This window comes from Sinocyclocheilus rhinocerous, unplaced genomic scaffold (genome assembly GCF_001515625.1).
Source record: "Sinocyclocheilus rhinocerous isolate Xijiao unplaced genomic scaffold, SAMN03320098_v1.1 scaffold70, whole genome shotgun sequence".
Lineage (NCBI taxonomy): Eukaryota > Metazoa > Chordata > Actinopteri > Cypriniformes > Cyprinidae > Sinocyclocheilus > Sinocyclocheilus rhinocerous.
Genome location: NW_015624555.1, coordinates 196,696 through 216,949, shown reverse-complemented (window position 1 = coordinate 216,949; position 20,254 = coordinate 196,696). Strand labels below are relative to the sequence as shown.

At 36.7% G+C, this 20,254-nt stretch overlaps 1 protein-coding gene across 1 annotated transcript in view; it reads right to left on the bottom strand.

The window, feature by feature from the left end:
- Positions 1-20,254, bottom strand: part of LOC107742425 (AF4/FMR2 family member 2-like) — a 221,854-nt gene that overhangs the window by 153,347 nt on the left and 48,253 nt on the right. The window contains exon 3 of the mRNA XM_016555376.1: positions 8,725-8,845. Within this exon, the coding sequence (XP_016410862.1) occupies positions 8,725-8,845 (121 nt within the window). The remainder of the gene's footprint in view (positions 1-8,724; positions 8,846-20,254) is intronic.

Below are 20,254 nucleotides of genomic sequence, written 5' to 3'. Positions count from 1 at the left end.
GCGCCGCAACAGCTCTACACTGGATGCGACAAAGCGACCGTTGCAAATCATTTTAACTTTGTGTCAGTACGTCATATATAGAACGAGGCATCAGTTTAATGTTGGGTTTTGTCGTGTGGCGTCGAGCCGCCCCGCGCCGCATCCAGTGTAGACAGCGTCACTGGTTATAATGGTTCTACTGTATTTTGCCGCTCGCGTCCGGTGTAGACACGGTGTTTAATGTCGTTGGTGAGGAGGAAAGCCTGTGTGTGTGTCCTATGCCTTCGCGGACAGCATGAAACCCACTTTTTTAATTAAAAAAAGCATTAATTTTTCATAATGTTTAGTGAAATTATTTGGTACTCTGAGGTGGAATGGGGATTCGGAAAAGGGGGGTGGGGGGCAGATTTTTTTTTATTGGTTTAAAGATGATTTATAGCTTGTCTTTGTTGAATAATACAGAACATAACAAGCTTTAAAAACATAATCGCATATTGAATCGCAATATTGGTAAAAAAAAAATCACAATTAGATTATTTTCCAAAATCGTTCAGCCCTAGTCTAAATGCTGTGTTATTCTGACCTTTTGAAAACATTATTAAAGACCAGATGACTTTGAATGAACATTCCATTGACGTTACTGGAAGAATGTTCGTAACTTTGAGAGAAACTTGCCAAAGTTCTGAGAATGTTCCTGGTTAGCTGGGACCATTTCTCATCCAATTCAACCAAGACCAAAATGATCTGAGCTGCTTCAACACATTCACGTTATATCTCTATATTCGTCCGTTATATCGACAATTGCCTCATCTGTGGCTATTTAATTTCTCTTAAACTATTTTAAGAGAAAATCTGAGACAAAGTTGATACACAATAGAGCAACAGCCAGCATACTCAAAAAAACACTGCTGACTTTGATGTAAACTCTCAAAGTTTAAAAAATAAAACAAGTCACAAATGCTATCATTCCTGGATTCAAGTATTTTAGTACGCAATTAGGAGGTTCAGTGACATCATTCACTTTACATCAATCACATCAATGTGATTTTAAGCACTCGAAAATTCAAAGGGTTACAAGAGACTTTGCAATGACCATTACTTAATTGCCACGGATGGAGCATCTTGGGAAATAAGGACAGCATTCTTCTTCCCCTTGTGGCCTTCTTTACTTCAAGACAAGGACAGATTATCTACTTAGACATTCTTAAGTGCTCCAGTGTCAGTTGCCTCTTTAAAACACTCCACAAAGTCTTGGTAATGACTAGTAAAGACTTATTTTTTTATTTTTAATTGTGAAATGCAGTCCTAGTTGCAGAGCAAAATCAGCCCAAAATGAACATATGAACATATAGGCAAAACAGAGGACAGCATCATCAAGAGAAAAGTAGCTACATTTCTTGATAGATTTACGTCCATGTCTGTGTGAATGTTTGTGTCCTAACTGTGTGTGTGTTTGCTTGTTTCGGTGGGACCAGCAGTGTAAAGGCAGTTTAATGGGGTCATATTAAAAAGACACTGTGTGTTCTAGAGATTTGGGTACTTGGGCGCTACCACTCCGCACAGGCTATTCACACGCACAATGAGAGTCTTTGTGTTCTCTCTCAATTGCTGGCCCTTTCCAACTTCACCAGAGTATTCTCAGTATTTATGATGTTAACTAGAACCTCAATAAACAATCGGTTCAATCGGTTGTGAAAACGAATCAGATGTGTTTAGGAGCAATTAATCGTCTTTAAGGCTGACATGCTTGATAGGAACATTAAATGACTGATGAGTATCTCATCATGCAGTAGATTTGCATTGGCTTGATTTGAGTTGGGAATTTCCACGTTTCCATCCAAGTTATGATCTGCGATTTCCATGGCATATGTTCAAGAGAACATAAACGTCACTTCCAGCAAAACTGGAGTTAATTATAAATGGAGGTTGTAGACATTTGGGAAGCCACTGTTAAGTGTCATAAATTACTTGTGGTTTACAGGGTGCAGACAAAAATCTCTAATGAACTTGCAGTTTGCTATAGAATGACAATATTCAGTCACATGACTGGTTCTTTGATGTGAGCTGCTTTTTTTTTTTTTGATAGCAAATAAAAACAACCTCAAATTTTCAACTTATGCGTTTTCATGCACATTTTATTCACACTTTTGTAGATTTTATTCACACTTTTGACCAGAATGGTTATATGATTTCCTAACATTCGCATTAAAATATTTAGATGGAAATACAGCTATTGACTCAACAGATGATGTGAGTTTGGGGTGGATCACTGGCAGACCAGATGAGGGAGTGTCTGGAAAACCTGTTTGAAGACCTGTTGAAAAGTCATTAGTGGTAGTATTATTAATGCTGCTCTGATTTTACACTCAAGTATAATCTCAATGTAATCTCTAAGTAGTGTTTCATTCCAGAATGATTCAGAAACAGTTGAGTAATGATTCAGTGAATGAATCATAAAGAGGGTTGCCTGAATTTGGAACCACATACTAACATAAAGGTATTTCAAATTTAGAGTAGTGCCATGTGAAACATGCCTTATGGTTAAAGTTACACACAATACAACTTTCATTAAGAGAGCTTTGAGGACCGGAACTACCGTGTATAGTTACTTATAGTTGTCTCTGCATATCACACTGGTATAGGAAAAAGTACAGTATCTAACACACTGTAGTTTAACTACTTTAAATTAGACTTTAATCTGTTGTTTGACATGATGCACGAGAGAGTGTGTGTGTGTGTGTGTGTGTGTCTCTGTGTGTGTGCTGTCTATCCTTGACAAAACATTGGCAGTGTTTACAAAAGGGCCTTGTGCTCATCTGCTGCGAGCACTCAGGGATTGTGTCCCCTGGCAGGAAAACCAACAACTGTGATGGTAATGAAGGTGGCAATACCTCCAGATCTCAGTCAAATAGTATCGAAACCTCAGCAGCACTCAAAAACTAAACCCACACAGCACACGTTTCTTACTCTGAAGGACGGTACTGTCAGGAAAACGTCTTTGCAATAATTCAATATTTATTTGCCAGTATATGTATCCTGTCTGGATCACACAAAGACAGGAACAGCAAACAGCAGTGGTCTACAGGGCCATTAATGCTTCGGATGAAGGATCGATTCTGAGTCAAAAGAGAAAACTCAGACTACACATCATTTAAAATCAATAGAAGATTGGTTACAGAGGAAAGGGGAAAAAGAAAGAATGTGCATGGTGAAATTCCATCAGGAAATTACTCTAAACTCTTCTGACAAGAAACCGCTCCAGAAATAACTTGGAGGCAATTGAAAATTAAAACTGGACCTACTTAGCTGTTCTCGTTCATTTGTGCAAAAAAAAAAAAAGTCTCAGTACACATATGTATTTTTGCATGAGAATACATATTTTGTGCAAAAAGTATGACATTTTTAGTGAATGAGGTCAAATGTCTCTCTTCATAATATAATACTCCGACTCTGAAACAACCTTCCTTTCTGGCTGATGTCACCAAAGTCACATTTATCGTTGCTCGGCAGAATTTCGGGCAAAATCCAGTCATTTCAATAGGAATCTGTGCAGTTTGGAGTTTCACGTAAGGGGGAAAAAAGTTCTTCACACAGATTTAGCTCGTGTTCAAGTTGGCCAAAGCCACTTGGTTTAAAACAGACTTTTGTGCTTTATAAATCGCCACACAATTTTACAATTGACAAAAGTTTTTTGCTAATGTGGTTTTATTTTTCAACCCCTACAACCATCTGTTATATAAAAACTACTTTTCATCATCTAATCAATTCCTGATGGATAAAATCAAGGATGCAAGTTCTGTTTGACATTGGCTTCAATGTCTATAAAGGTTGTTGCATGCTCTATTATGAACATAACATACAAGCATTAAAGCAGACATAATTGATGATGACGTTTTTGTACTGCATTCATGCATCAATTAGGAACAGAAAATATGAAAGTATCAATGAATGAGGCCCAATGCATGCCTTCATAATATAATACATTGACTCTGAAACAGCTTTCCCTTCTGGCTAATGTCACCAAGGTCACATTTACCATCGCTCTGCAAAATTCCATCGGCGAAATCCATTCATTTCAATATGAATCGACATCATTTTTGAGTTCTGCATGAGGTCGAAAAAGTTCCTTGGGCAGATTTAACTTGTGTTCAAGTTGGTCCAGCAAATTCAGTGTATTGATCAACAGAACACTGCTTGGCTTAAAAGTGACTTCTGTGTGAGCTGTTTCATACATCACTATACTATTTACCTTTTTCTCACAAAATGTCCTTATTATTAAAATCACTAATGTGATTTTATTTTTCAACCATCTGATACACTGAGACCACTTTTCATTATCCAACCAACTCCTGATGGATGGATAAAAACAAGCTGCCCTACATTTTTTTTTTTTTTGGGTGAATTTTGAATTTCCATTTTCATTCAGAAATGCCTCACATTATAGAACTAAAATTGGTTGCAAGTTCTGTTTGACGTTGACTTTAAAGGTTGTTGCATCCCTTAATATCAATCATCCACAAGAACACAAGTGTTAAAGGCAGACATAATTGATGATGACGAAGTTCAATGTGTTTTTGTACTTAATTAGGAACAGGAAAAAACATTGTCGCCAAGTGAACCTGGTGGCAAAAACAAGGCAGCCATAACAACAATTCCCAGAGAGTCGAGCTAAATACACACTCGAGCACAACATCTTCAAATCACTCATGAGACCGAACATTAGACTGATTTTATTCAATTCAGACATACTAACCTTTCAACGCAATGCAGATCTAACCATAAAAACAACCTGGTAGGTAAAAGCAACACAGAAACACGGCATTGTGCAAACATGCACAGGTAGATGTCTATTCGCCCATTTAGTGCATTTGACTCAGCAAGTTGCTTGTGGTAGAGGGTAATTTAGGAATATTTGCCTTGGGGCAAAAAAAAGAAGAAGAGAAAAGTCTCTCTGTGACTGGGATGGCAGAAAACTCTTGGAGCCCCTCCAGATTTCTGACCTTGGCTGGCTGTAAGCTTTAAAAAACAGCCTTGCACGGAAAAAGAATGTCCAACAGGAGCAAAAGGCAATGAAGGGACACTAGGGGGAAGGTTGAAGCACCAGGGGGTGTCGGGGGCACTCAAGCTACGGCGCTAGTACCACTGGAACTGCTTTGAAGGTGCAAAGCGATCTGGGAACCAGTAAATTAGTCCCAAATAGCTGTTAACGGCACAGTTCCATTAAACAAGATTTAGGGGGATTAGCTAATAGCAGCCTTAGATGAGTGGTCGGGGGGAGGAGGGCAGCAAAGAGTGGTTGACGAGGGAATAAAAAACGAAGCGCTCATGTCCTAGCTTTCAAGAGGAAGGTTCGTATTGACTTACGTGACGGAGGAAGTCATGTGGTTGTTAAATATTTAGCGCAATTACAGCTATTAACAGTTTTGTAGGGAAATGTTTAAAGATGCAGTATGTAATATTGACAACTAGTGGTTGAAATGAGTACTGCAGTCCAAATTCAAAATGTTGTTTATCCCACCCTTTCCTCCTCAGACTCGATGCTCACGCGGGTTGCCAGATTGAGGACACGCAACAGGAACAAGCGCAATTGACAATGGAAGGCGACGAGCCTTACACTGTTGATTTATCTGGGTTTTAATATTCCTCTGGTCATAGAGATTTTTAGATGGATGACAAGACTTTTTAGGTCGGGTAGAATCTGCGATCACTGACCCAGTTCATTTGCTGACTTCCATGACTGCAATATGCTGTGCTTTCCGCCAACTGGCAACCTGGGGAGTCGAAATACTATTGGGTGAATTGGCAATAGTTGGAATCACACAGACCAAAACAAAAACAGACATTCCGACACGGAACTCATTTCAAAGTAGAATAACTGACTGTAGCATTGTTTTTCATAGAAACAAGTATGCGAACTTAGCATTTTTCCTAATTATATGCAAAAATATTATGATATTTTCATGCTTTAGCACAATCAAAAAAAAAATAATGCATGCAGCACCTTTAACTTTCATTCACATTTTGAGGGCATACTCATATTTACGTAGCGCTTTTCTTGTTAATCTTTCAAACACTGCAGCGTCTTCGGTGGTAAGATGCTCTCACAGAGCTCCTGTCTGGATCCTTCATTGTGCTCCTATTCAGTGGCCGCTTTTGAGCTCCAAATCCCATCTCACATTTGACAGGACACAGTGTGGCTCACTGAATGGAGTCAGGTTCAAAGCACAACACATCATTCAGGAGTGTGATGCAACTGCACAGCTGCAGCGAGGAATGCTGGGACAGCAGATTCCTGTGGGCCAGGAACAATTACATTCTCTATGCAAACTCACTCAGAAATGGTTTGAGCCTCCATTTGTCAAGTGCACATTTTTTTCCCAGTTCATGTACAGTGCCTCCAAAATTTAGAATAAATGTGCCTTAATTAAATATGTATGAATTTCATTGAATTAAAATTAATTCAAACTTATTTCCCTTTTCTGAGCCTTTTTTTCCCCCCCCCCAAAAGACTATTAGCAAACTGGAGTCAAGGTGATTTATTATAATTTTAATTTACTGTGTGTTCCAAATTAATAAAATTCTCATTATATTCTATTTAGAATCAAATCTTTTTTTATCCATTTTCTCTAACTAAACATACAATGAAATTAATACATAACGATGTTGTTATTGTTAAAACAAAAAAATTATTAAAAATAATTAATTTTTCATTAACTGAAAAAAAAAAAAAAACATTTAAAATATTTACTAATATTTACTATAAAATCTACATTTTAAATAAAATAAAGTACAATATTTAACATTTTGTTTATAATATTCACATTCATAAAAATGGTTTTGGTAATGTGTAAGAAAAAATTATAATAATTAATTTTTTATTAAAACTGAAAAAAAAAAAAAAACATTTAACAAAAAAAATATAGAAATGGTGCCTTGTCAACTAACAGAAGAAAAAATAATTTAAAGTTAAAGTACTAAAATTACTAGAACTAAAACTGAAATAAAACTTGAAGTAGAAACAATACAAGTAAAAACTAATAAAAATGACAAAAGCAAATAACACAATTACTAAAATTTATACTAAAAATAAAGTTAAACCAGAAAATATTATTAAACATAATATTAGTATAGAAATACTACTATAATAACATACAATCTGTATGTGCATCTGTATACAAAAACACGTTATATATTCAATTATTAACAAGTTTAAGAAAATGCTTATTAATATAGACATGAGAACACTTCCAATAAGTTAACACAGAGAGCAACTGATGCTCACTGTTTATGGTGCATTCTGCGAATTTCTAGGAAATGAACATTTCAGTGCACTGGACAGCTCTAGAAATGCCTTACTACTTGTACTAGTGAACAGACAATGGGGGAATTCAGTAAGAATGAATTGTGCCTATTGATTGTGCTGTTAATTTGCATGTGCTGTCTGTGTAGTTTTTGTGCCCGATTCACTAAAGGAATTACACAAATCAGGTAACGGCGCACACGCGCCCACAAAATTAGTGCCGAATGCAATTTTCACAGCACAATTCCCCATCTCGCAGTGCTAGATTATGAAGGATGCAGCAGAGCACACAATCCAACACACTTGGTCTGTACAGCACCACTGCGACCGCCTGAATAAGCTCTTTATAATGCTGAAAGTGTGCACACTACACCTGGATATATGCATTTTTATAATGCTTTTCTCCATCATTTGATGAATAACTGCCAAGACTAATAACAAATTTAAACAAACATCTCTTTTCAATGGAAGTCATTTGACCCCCTGCTTTCCTAATAATGCAACGCTAATTGCACCAAGCAAATAGCACTGTGCTTTGTGAATAAATCTATAATAAGTCTAATTTACACAAAAAAAGAGGCATGTTTGTACTGACAAGAATTACAATGACTTACTCAAGACTCCTGGTGGGTTCTCAAGGCTCAATTGTGAGGTTTTTGCACTGCAGTGATGCAAACAAGTGGTCTTGGTTTGATTTGAGTTTTCTCAAGTGACGCAAACAAGTGGTCTTGGTTTGATTTGAGTTTTCTTCTCTAAAGTCTTCAATACTTTAAATGTGTCTCAATTGTCCAAAAACCTTTTGGCGCCACTGTAGTTTATTGTACAAATAACAAAAAGATTACATAATAGAGACATTGGAATTATGACTCATGGCTTTTATGAAGTTTTTCTACTTGTGCGATTGTAGATTGTTGGGGATTTAGTCTCGGCAACCTGTAAAGCTGCTTTGAGACCATTTTCATTATTACAAATGCTATATAAATAAAGCAAAAGAAACAACGAATGTACCCTTCACCTAATGTCACCCTGTAAGTATTTCAGAGACCAATGATATTCACATTAAAACCCTGAGCAAAAGCTCCGCTCACAGCTTCGGCTTGACGTCAGCAGCGACCCAATGTTAGCTTTATATATGTGAGGCTGAAGTTTTTTTTAGTGGAGAGCTCTGGTGTGTTTTTCTGTCAATATGGGGTGCTGTGTGTACATTAATGAGGAAAAAAAATTAACTTAAATGATTTTAGCAAATGGCTGCAATATAACAAAGAGTGAAAAATTTAAGGGGGTCTGAATACTTTCCGTACCCACTGTATATTATAATTTTTCTGTTAAATATTTTTATCTTGCACTGCCTTGCCATTTTGCTATGCAACTCAGCATCCCTTAGCTGCCCTGTGTCAGACGATGTGTGTGTGTGCTCTGATTGGACCTTTTGGCAAAACACTTACCTTGTACGGCTCACCAAACAGATTAAATCCAGTAGAGAACAAGTCTTCATCTTGCTGCACTTCCTGTGTCCTTCGCTCCCACTCCTTCTTCTTCAGCGCTGAGCGGTCCTGCTCGTAATGACTGCGGGAAACGAGAGAGAAAGAACGATAGAGAGTAAGAGCATGATTCGAGTTGGCATGCGAGAAATCGACGGCAAAAAACCCTGCCTGTAAGAGATTCAAGGGAAGCCCTTATCTGTCTAATAGGCCCGAGCTGACACTAAGCAGATGAGGAGAGCGTGGCGGAGGAGATAAAGTAACTGGATTGGTGCACAGATGCTTTGCAGGAACAGACAGGAGACTGCCAGGAAGAGGCAGCTCTGTTTGAAATGCTGTAAGAAGGGCTGGAGCCTCGGGGAACGTTTATTTAGATTTGAAGGACCTCATATGACAATCAGTGTGGGGGATTGTTACAGGAAATTCAAGCTTGTTTTAAACAAAGGGAGATGTCATACTGCGGTAGCTGACAATCCCAAATTCATCGTGTGGAGTAAATGATTTCACAAATGAAAACCCAAGCACCGCCGTCTGAGGGACTCTGTCAGCCTCGTATTTTTCTTTACATTCATTAAAATGATGACTTCATCCGAGCAGCTCCTCAAAAGCCTCTCCCAGGCCTCTTCTGAGTTATTTAACGTCTGTAAACGACTCACCGTTTAACAAACTCCGTCTATTAGCGAGGAAACAAACACGCGGGGTGCTAAGCTGAGAGCGTGCGATGCTAGCTGTGGCTGGTTGGCCCCGGGGCCGGTGTTATAGGCTGACAGTAGCTGATTAGGACCCGTAGACTCGGTTCTATCATTATCATAATGCAGAATGGCCTCAGGTTAACGCAGGCCTCCCTCAGGAACAGACATACGCCACAGCCGCTAGCTGTAGCATTAGCATCGGTCCCTGAGGAGGAACAACGGCGTGATAGAAATGGTGCCGTTTCATTTGGCTGCCTTATTATGTGCATGTATGAGGATGTCTAAGTGTTCGTCTGGTCATTTGTTCGTTCGTTCACTCACTTACACACTGAAGGATACATGACATGCTTCAAAAGATCTGCTATTCCTTCAAAACAAATTAGCATGCTAAAGACACTTTTCACTATCAGACTTAGGGTGAGGGATTTGAAAGGTTGGAAGCATGAAAATCACAAAACACATCTATGTATCTGACAATGTCACTTTTGATGTCACTGTGACTTTATGTCTCGCAAAAGCATCTTTGATTCTTGTTATTGCTATTATGTTGCTTTTTTTTTTTTATTGTGATAAAATTGACCACCTTATCTATAGGAAAAAAAAAAAATTCGATTTAAAATGTGATTAAAAAGGCTCCAGGTTTGTAGGGTTGCACAATTTGATAATATGTCATTATGACTTTAATAATACTGATTAGAGAAAGAGAGAGAGAGGGAATGCAGATATGAAGTTAAGGAGAAAAAATAATAATTGCGAAACCAAAAGGAGGGGGAGAGAGCGTGCCTTGTCTTAGGAGAACTGTAATTAGCCCTCGAAAAAAGAAGGCAGCACTACATCTTTCTGCTGCTCTGTGGGAAGCAACAGACAAACTCCAGGCCCTTCTTCTACAAAAGGCATTCCTTGCTTCAAAGCTCCAGTTTACAGACACGCCATCATGTTTGAACACCATTTATGAGGGAATTAGCTCTTCTAGTAAACTAAACTCGGATGTTCCCGATGGTAAATCGAGCTCATAAATCATTTTCCATATCTGCATCAATTATCACAGATCCTTTGACAGAACTAAAATGCACAAGCTGACATATGCTTTATTCTTCAGTATGCTGACTATTCATCTCAACCGAGCTAAAACAACCCTCAATCACAGCTTTTGCGGGGAAAATATCCCAGTCGTTTAACTGCCAAACTCTAAGCGACGCTGTCACTCAAACCAGAAGAAATCTTCAAGCCACGCTCAAGCGAAAACTTGCTATTACAAGAATGAAAATCCCTGTCCTGGATCAGAACCAAAGCTGTAAAATGTTGTCATAATCTGTCACAACTCATCCCGTCATAATTGTTTACATGGCAGTATCGCGGAAACGACACAGATGGAACAATTAAGCCATGAGTAAGTGGTGAGTGACGGTAAGATCACCCTCATCCAGGCTTTCCAGTTCTATGACGCCAAAGGCAGTTCTTCACCTACTGACTGAATGCAGAGGCACAAGGGAAAATTGATCCTGCTCTCTGGCCCCTGAGGACCTCTGGACCGCCGTAATGACAGTGCTTCACTCTCACTGACATGGTCTGTCTCGGCCCTTGCTAACAATTGGCTAAGGAAACAGATAAGCTACCTGAGGCTGGAAGGGCGACCTTGAAGCTTATTGATGCAATAAAAGTGATGTTCTTTGAGTGGTGACACTAGTGAATCTTAGTGCAGGTGATTTATTCTCCTACTGTAGATGTTCAACAGTTCTGAAATTCAACAATGGCCCTGTTTACTTCTTTAGTACACATTCCAGGGCTTTTTTCTTTCTTTCTACAAATCATCTGTACAATATTCCTGTTTGTTTTTATAATCCAGAAAAGGGTACTAACTCTCAAAAACAACTTTCCTTTTCGACTGATGTCACATGGGCCACGTGTGAAGGGAAAGCGATTTTAAGCCAATAGCCAGATAGCTATTTAAGCACTGTAATTTAGGTATACTGCAGATATGTTAATGTGATAAAGGTAATGGCAAAGATGATTACCATTCGGGTATGCTGAGATGCTCATGAGCGTGAATTTGACCTTTCACCTCAATGTCTGGGAAACTGTCTTGGTTCACAACAGGCACAAGCTTAAATAAATACGGCCAGATTGCCAGGACAAAATATTAACTCTTTTCTTAATTAACTGCAAATTCACATTCAGTTCGGGCCTCATTTGGTATATGTAATTCCAACAGAATTGTTGAAAGTTCTGTAATATTTACTTGTAATATGCAAGATTTTTACAGTTTTTTTTATTATTATTATTATTATTATTATTATTATTATTTTAGCTTGGGGTGAAATATTAAATAGTACTTAAAATAGATTTGTTCAATATTTGAAAGAAACAAAGAAAGAAAGAAAGAAAGAAAGAAAGAAAGAAAGAAAGAAAGAAAAAAAGAAAGAAAGAAAGAAACTGGCCCAAAAACTATTGTGATTATATATCAATATACAAACAACAACAATACTAATACTAATACTAATACTAATACTACTACTAATAATAATAATAATAATAATAATAAAGTGGTTTATTACTGATGTAATATTTTGTTATATTGATATGTGATTTTTTAAGTAAACTTATCAGTTGTTATTGTAAAAATACAATAACTTGTTATCAGCCACCAATACCATAAAAAAGCAAGTTATAAACAAACAAACAAACAAACAAATAAATAAATAAATAAAAGCAAAATGACAAAGAGTTCCAAAACAATTGAAAATGACGTGATGTGTAGCCAAGTATGGTGTCCCATTCTCGGAATTTGTGCTCTGCATTTAACCCATCCAAGTGCACTCACAGCAGTGAGTAGTGAACACACACACACACACACAGTAGCGAGACATTTTTTTATTTTATTTTGCTGTGGTGCAAAAAAAATCCCTGCTGGTACTGAGACTCGAACCCATGAACTTTGGGTTACAAGTCAGCCTCTCTAACATTTCAAATGCGTGCCTCAATTCTATTCAACATGCTACAAAAGATTTGCTATTCTAACTCATTCCTTATCCCTTCAATTTTATAATTTAGAATATTTTGACTTTCTGCTGATAGAATCATCTAATAATAATAATAATAATAATAATAAAGTGGTTTATTACTGATGTAATATTTTGTTATATTGATATGTGATTTTTTAAGTAAACTTATCAGTTGTTATTGTAAAAATACAATAACTTGTTATCAGCCACCAATACCATAAAAAAGCAAGTTATAAACAAACAAACAAACAAACAAATAAATAAATAAATAAAAGCAAAATGACAAAGAGTTCCAAAACAATTGAAAATGACGTGATGTGTAGCCAAGTATGGTGTCCCATTCTCGGAATTTGTGCTCTGCATTTAACCCATCCAAGTGCACTCACAGCAGTGAGTAGTGAACACACACACACAGTAGCGAGACATTTTTTTATTTTATTTTGCTGTGGTGCAAAAAAAATCCCTGCTGGTACTGAGACTCGAACCCATGAACTTTGGGTTACAAGTCAGCCTCTCTAACATTTCAAATGCGTGCCTCAATTCTATTCAACATGCTACAAAAGATTTGCTATTCTAACTCATTCCTTATCCCTTCAATTTTATAATTTAGAATATTTTGACTTTCTGCTGATAGAATCATCGCGTTCATCTAATGTCAACATTGCTAAAACCCAAGATACCTCAAACACATATTTCATCAACCCCTGCTAATAGGACACTTTCCCAGAGCAACAGCGAGTCATCCAGCTCTTGGAGGTGATGGATAGCACAACGAGCCGGAGAGCTGGAATCAGTCCGTCTTCAGTCGGCCTTCGCCGTCCTCCGAAGCACACCTCGGAGTCCCGCGGCTTCGGCCACGGAGTTTAATCCATCACCAAATTATTCCAGAAGGCGGGAGATGAAACGGTGCGAGAAAAACGAGGCCTGGTCCGAGGGTGACAGGTGCTTCTTCTGAGGGGTCGAGGAAGAAATAAGTGACAAAGAAAAGTGGGACTAAATACGGCGATGAGAGATTGACGGTGCTTCCCAGGCCTTAATGGCAGCAAGATGTCAGTTATCTTTATGTCAGCGCACTGGGCACACCTGACATAGCCACCTGACAGGACGATAAATCAAATTTACAGCTCTCAGTGGCATAGCCTTTCAGGCACTTGGGTCCCCTGACACTGCATTACCCTCCAAATACAGAGCGCTGCACTGGGCAGTGAGAGGGTGCTATAGACGATTAAGGAACGAAAGGAAGAACGCTGAGGTGCAAATAACCCCTAGTTTTATAGCACATGGGTTTTCATTCATGAAAATATATTTAAAGACAAGAATCAGGGTGTCACGTGTATGTTCTGTTCCATTTGGCTTTGTTCTAGTTTGACCTAGTTTCCTTTGCTTTGAATTCCCCGCCACTAGTTTGTTATCTTAGTTACTCATTGATTTGATTAGTGTCTGCACCTGTTTGATTGGTTTGTTTCAGGGTATTTAAGCCTTGCGTTTTCTTCTGTTCATTGTCAGTTCTTGTTGCGTGTAACCTTGTTATATTCAGTTCCTCTGTCCAGTTTTGAGTTTGTGTAAATCTAAATTGCTGTGCTTAGATCCTCACCTCATCCTTAATTGCAACCTTTTTGTGACACAGAGTTTTTATACTTGTTTTATTTCACCTAGTTGCCAAACATTTCTCATTAAAATTTGTTTAACTTGATGCACTAAAATAAACTAAAACTGAAATAAAATAAATAAAACTACCTAAAATATAGGGGAAAAAAGTAATTAAAAAACAACAACACAAACAAAATGATAAAACACAACACAATTATTAAAAATGTTTACTAAAATTAAAATGGAAAATGCAAATAACAACTAGTTCTAAATATACTTAAACTATAATAGCATCTCAATGATACTAAAATAACACTGACCAGATTATCGGTCACACTTTATTTTAAGGTCCAATTCTTGATATTAACAAATCATTAACTATGACTTTTCCCTCAATAAACTCCTAATTTGCTGCTTATTAATAGTGAGTAAGATAGGTGTTAAGTTTAGCTATTGGGTAGAATTAGGGATGTAAAATATGTGACCCTGGAGCACAAAACCAGTCTTAAGTCGCTGGGGTATATTTGTAGCAATAGCCCAAAAAACATTGTATGGGTCAAAATTATAGATTTTTCATTTATGCCAAAAATCATTAGGATATTAAGTAAAGATCATGTTCCATGAAGATATTTTGTAAATTTCCTACTGTAAATATATCAAAACTTAATTTTTGATTAGTAATATGCTTTGCTAAGAACTTCATTTGGACAACTTTAAAAGCGATTTTCTCAATATTTTGATTTTTTTTTTGCACCCTCAGATTCCAGATTTTCAAATAGTTGTATCTCAGCCAAATATTGTCCTATCCTAACAAACCATACATCAATGGAAAGCTAAAGCTTATTTATTCAGCTTTCCGATGATGAATAAATCTCAGTTTCAAAAAAATTGACCCTTATGACTGGTTTTATGGTCCAGGATCACATATGCTCATGCAGAATAAGTGTTTTATGAGTACTAATAAACAGCCAATATGTAAAAAATAGGCATGCTAATAAGCAACTAGTTAATAGTGAGAAATGGTCCCTAAACTAAAGTGTAAACCTAGAGACCTGATGGCAGCAAGCTAGCAAGCGCAAAGCAATCTCTGACAATCTCTGAAAACACCCTAAAGTAAGACACGACTTACTCTCCTCTTTCGTAATGTCTGTTTTGCTTGATTTTTGTACAGTCAATAATTTTCTCTCCCCATGCTTCAGAGGAGGCGCTGCCCACCTTCCTTCCTCTGGGAAAACACCAGTGATATATTCAGACTTCACATAAACACATTACCAAAATGTTCTCTTGGCCATATATTCAGTCTTATCCGTGTGTTGACAGCACGCCGTATGTTAAACAGCAGCGGCCAGGCGCTTTATTATGCTGATGTTGTTGGTGGCATGATTACGTTTTGGAATATGTGGCATTGGCAGTTTCTCCTTCCATTATTTCGTACTCCACCTCTCCTCTGCCTCATCCTAGCACTGCCGACGAAGGGGGGAAATGAACAGCGATATCCATGGAAAAGCGAATGAATTTAATCTCAGCTGAGCTTTGCTGCATTTGAAAGATAACCAAATAGAGTGCCTGCTTCTCTCTCTCCCTCCGCAGCCCCCGGTGAAAGCCTCCCATAGAGAAATAATGTATTAAACAGCCAACGAGTGCCACTGTTATTAGAACGACGCAGCCGCCACAACAGTGGGCTTGATTTCTGATTTAAGCGGCAATTATTAATTTGAAGCACGGCCTAATTAAAACTACAGCTAAGCGTTTAGCCTCTTGTTGCAATTATTTTGGAGGATTGTAATTATATGGAGCTGCTTATCTGACACATTAAGGCAGTGACAGAAGAGGTGGAGATCTCCTCTCATTTATTTCCTGATATATCAGCGCTCGGGCAAGATTGATGCGAGAAAGATAGCAGGCGTTCATCAGGAGGAAGAGGGGTCGTCTGGTGGGACAGTCTAGCCTGAGGGAAAGCCAAGCTCTGTCGGGAACACACTTTTTGTTTCTTCCTCTGCCTTTTTTCACGGTTCACTCCTGTGAATATGTTTTCCTTGACATATGTTCGATTAAATATAGCACACAAATTGTGAACCAAAATGACAATATTGACAAAATTATATTGGGATTCTTTTATTTCTCAAAGTATTTAATTTAAATCTATCAGCATGTACACAATTGTTCAAAAGTTTAGGGTCAGTGAGATTATTATTATTATTATTTTTTAAGTCTCTTGTGCTCACTAAGGCTGCATTTATTTGGTTAAAATACAGTAAGAACTGTAATACTGTAAAATATTTTTACAATTTAAAAGGCTTTCTATTTGAATTTATATTTTAAAATGTAATTTATTCCTGTGATCAAAGCTGTATTTTCAGCATCATTACTCCAGTCTTCAGTGTCACATGATCCTTCAGAGATCATTCTAATATGCTGATTTTCTGCTCAAGAAACATCTCTAATTATCATTAATATTTTTGTGAAAACCATGATTTTTTTTTTTTCAGGGTTCAAAATTCAAAAGTTCAAAAGAACAGCATTTTTTAAAGAAATCGTTTTAAAATTATAAATGGCTTTACTGATACACTTTGATCAATTGAATGCATCCTTGATGAATAAACATTTATCTCTTACCAAAAAACTTTCTGACTAAAAACCACAAGTGGTTTATTTATTTATCTTACTGACCCCAATCTTTTGAACGGTACTGTTTTTATTTTTCTTGAATCTTTTTGTTAACTATTTTAACCAGACAGCCACTGTTGCTTAACAAATTCTAAATAGTAAATTTCAAAAGAACAGCATTTTTTAAAGAAATCGTTTTAAAATTATAAATGGCTTTACTGATACACTTTGATCAATTGAATGCATCCTTGATGAATAAACATTTATCTCTTACCAAAAAACTTTCTGACTAAAAACCACAAGTGGTTTATTTATTTATCTTACTGACCCCAATCTTTTGAACGGTACTGTTCTTTTATTTTTCTTGAATCTTTTTGTTAACCATTTTAACCAGACAGCCACTGTTGCTTAACAAATTCTAAATAGTAAATAGCAAAAGTAACAGTAACATATCCACCCTCAGAAACACCGGGAAGACCAATTCAAAACTGGTCCAAATTTAGCATTCCTTCAGTCAATCCCCTGAGCTGCACAGCGAGCACAAATGACCAGCCGGGCCAGAGTCGCATCTTCAGAACGGGGAGGCAGCGGTGGCAGCTGGTTGTAGGCGAGTAAAGGACTCTCTCAGATTAATGAGCAGTGCTGACAGTAATTGCCAGGTGCCAGGTTATCACCCTGACCACTGACACCACGTCCCCTCAGGACTCGTTCCATTTCCTCAAGGAGGCCATTGTTTGCACTCACATTAGCAGTGGCTCAGCAGGATAGCGAAGACGCTGGCCGAACAATGAAGACTAAAACACGCTTCACCTTTCCCAGTCCAATGCTGACACTATAACGTTTGATGGCGTTCTTTCTTCAGAGCAGAGCTGATTAGTAATAAATGTGATTCTCAATGTCTAAAAGGCACTAAAAACTTTCCCTGCAATCTAGAGAAACATAGTAACTACTTAGATGTAATTAATTCAGAAATGTGCATATCTAATTAAAATTATATTACATTACATTACATTATATTACTCATAAAGCAATTTATTGCTATTATTTAAATGATCATGTTATCACATTATTATGTATCATGATAATATATTACATAATAATATTTTTTATTTAATAATAACTTTTATTATTTAAAAAAATGTGTTATTATTATTATTATTACTATTATTATATTGTGCTCTTAAAATTGTGAACATTTTTGAATGAAGAATGATGACTTACAAAACCTCAATAGTAAAACATCAGTTAATATTATTTAGTAATTTACTGGAAACGGGAAATATTTTTTTAATAAATTCTACTACTACTACTACTACTACTACTACTACTAATAATAATAATTTTATTTTGTATATAATTATATATGCTGTGTATAGCAAAATATAACTATTATATATTGCATATTATTAAACATTAATAACAACAACGACGACAATAATAATAACCATTGTCATTTATTTATTTATTTATTATTAGTGCTGTCAAACAATTAATCGCGATTAATCGTATCCAAAATAAAACATTTTTTTTACATAATATATCTGTGTGTACTGTGTATATTTATTATGTATATATCAATACACACACATGCATGTATATATTTAAGAAAAATATGTTACGTTTATATATTAAATATATTTATATATGACAATTTATATTAATATAAATTGTCATATATAAATATATTTAATATATAAACGTAACATATTTTTCTTAAATATATACATGCATGTGTGTGTATTGATATATACATAATAAATATACACAGTACACACAGATATATTATGTAAACAAAAACGTTTATTTTGGATGCGATTAATCGCGATTAATCGTTTGACAGCACTATTTATTATTATTATTTCCATTTTTTCAATGTTTTTCCACGGACCGCCTTAAATCTCATTTTAAAACGCATGAACACCATTGCATACATTACAATATCACATGCGATTGCATAAAACGCTTTGCTTCAGATTCCCTCCAGTGAATGATGAAATAATCTAAAGTCTCAGTGATCTATAATAAATATAACATTTAATTTTTTTTTAATTGTCTCATTTGTTTAATTGCCTTTTTCACACAGCCTTGTGCTGTTTCTAATTCGCTCCATCTTCTTTTCTTTTTTTTTCCTGGGCGCTTTCAACTCGCAATACAAGGGATCAGTGATTAACTGCGTCAACCAATTAGAAAGCATGTCTGGAGTCTGAAATGTCATGTAATGAATATTGCAGGAGGAGCTCCGGCACATTTCCAGAATTTGACCCAATTTAGCAAACAGACGTCCGTGCGCACTGGAACATCAGAGCAGTGTCCACAAACACCACCAGCGCTGTCAGCCACGGCAGGGATTTAAACCAGAGACAAACAGCCAACCCCTGCGCCACCAAACCCGCCAAACAAATGTCAATTTTCCATGACATCAAACTGTAAAAACTGATCCAGACGCAGTAATAGTCAGAGACGCTGCTGAGCGCATTCAGCAGACTGCATAATCGAGAGAGGAAATTATGGCAGCTGCACGTCGATTATCCCTTAATGGGCACCGACTTCAAATTAATGTCTTCTTCCAAATTAATGTCTTCTTCATGTTCCATATTTCACATTCATATTGAGAGGAATTTACCACAATTACGGTGTAATTGCAGATCTGCGGCTGAAGTTAACAGCATACAGGGTGCGTTTAAGAACCTAAATCTAATCGTAGTCTATTCTGAGTCACTCTCGAGTTGAAATCTGAATGCTGAGATTGGCCTTCCATGTGGTTTCGTGACAAATGCATTAGGGAGTTGAATGTGTGGTGGAAACAGCAACCAAATAACGCATAAACAAACAACTACAAAAGTAAGAGATCATAAAGGCTATCAGATATCTCCTTTACGAAACGTGCATATTATCTCTGGCTTTGAAGCTCAGCTATCAGACGGAACATGGTTTTGAGACACTTTTTAACCCCTGGCCTGTAATTATGCAGAGGCAGCTCTCGGCTGCAGTGGAGAACAGAAGGAGAGATGGAGAGGCTGATGAAGTGGAAGGAGGAAGAGGTCGACAGGGCCGTGAAGAGCTACATATGAGGCATGTTCATCTGTGAAGACTGTCTGATAACCTAAACTGAACATCGCAGTTCTCACAAAACCCATCAAGAAATGTTTGGCTCATATAAAAAAAAAAAAAATCATAAAATATTTCAAAAATATTCAATAAGCTGTTTTGCTTACTGCTATATATATATATATATATATGTATATATATACCAGCTCTCGGCTGCAGTGGAGAACAGAAGGAGAGATGGAGAGGCTGATGAAGTGGAAGGAGGAAGAGGTCGACAGGGCCGTGAAGAGCTACATATGAGGCATGTTCATCTGTGAAGACTGTCTGATAACCTAAACTGAACATCACAGTTCTCACAAAACCTATCAAGAAACGTTTGGCTCATATTAAAAAAAAATAAATAAATAAATATTTGAAAAATATTCAATAAGCTGTTTTGCTTACTGCTATTTTAGGAACTATATATATATATATATATATAAATCTTTCTTTCTGTATTTCTATATTTGCCTTTTTGACATCTGCACTGGTTTCCAACTTCTCATTGATATGTAA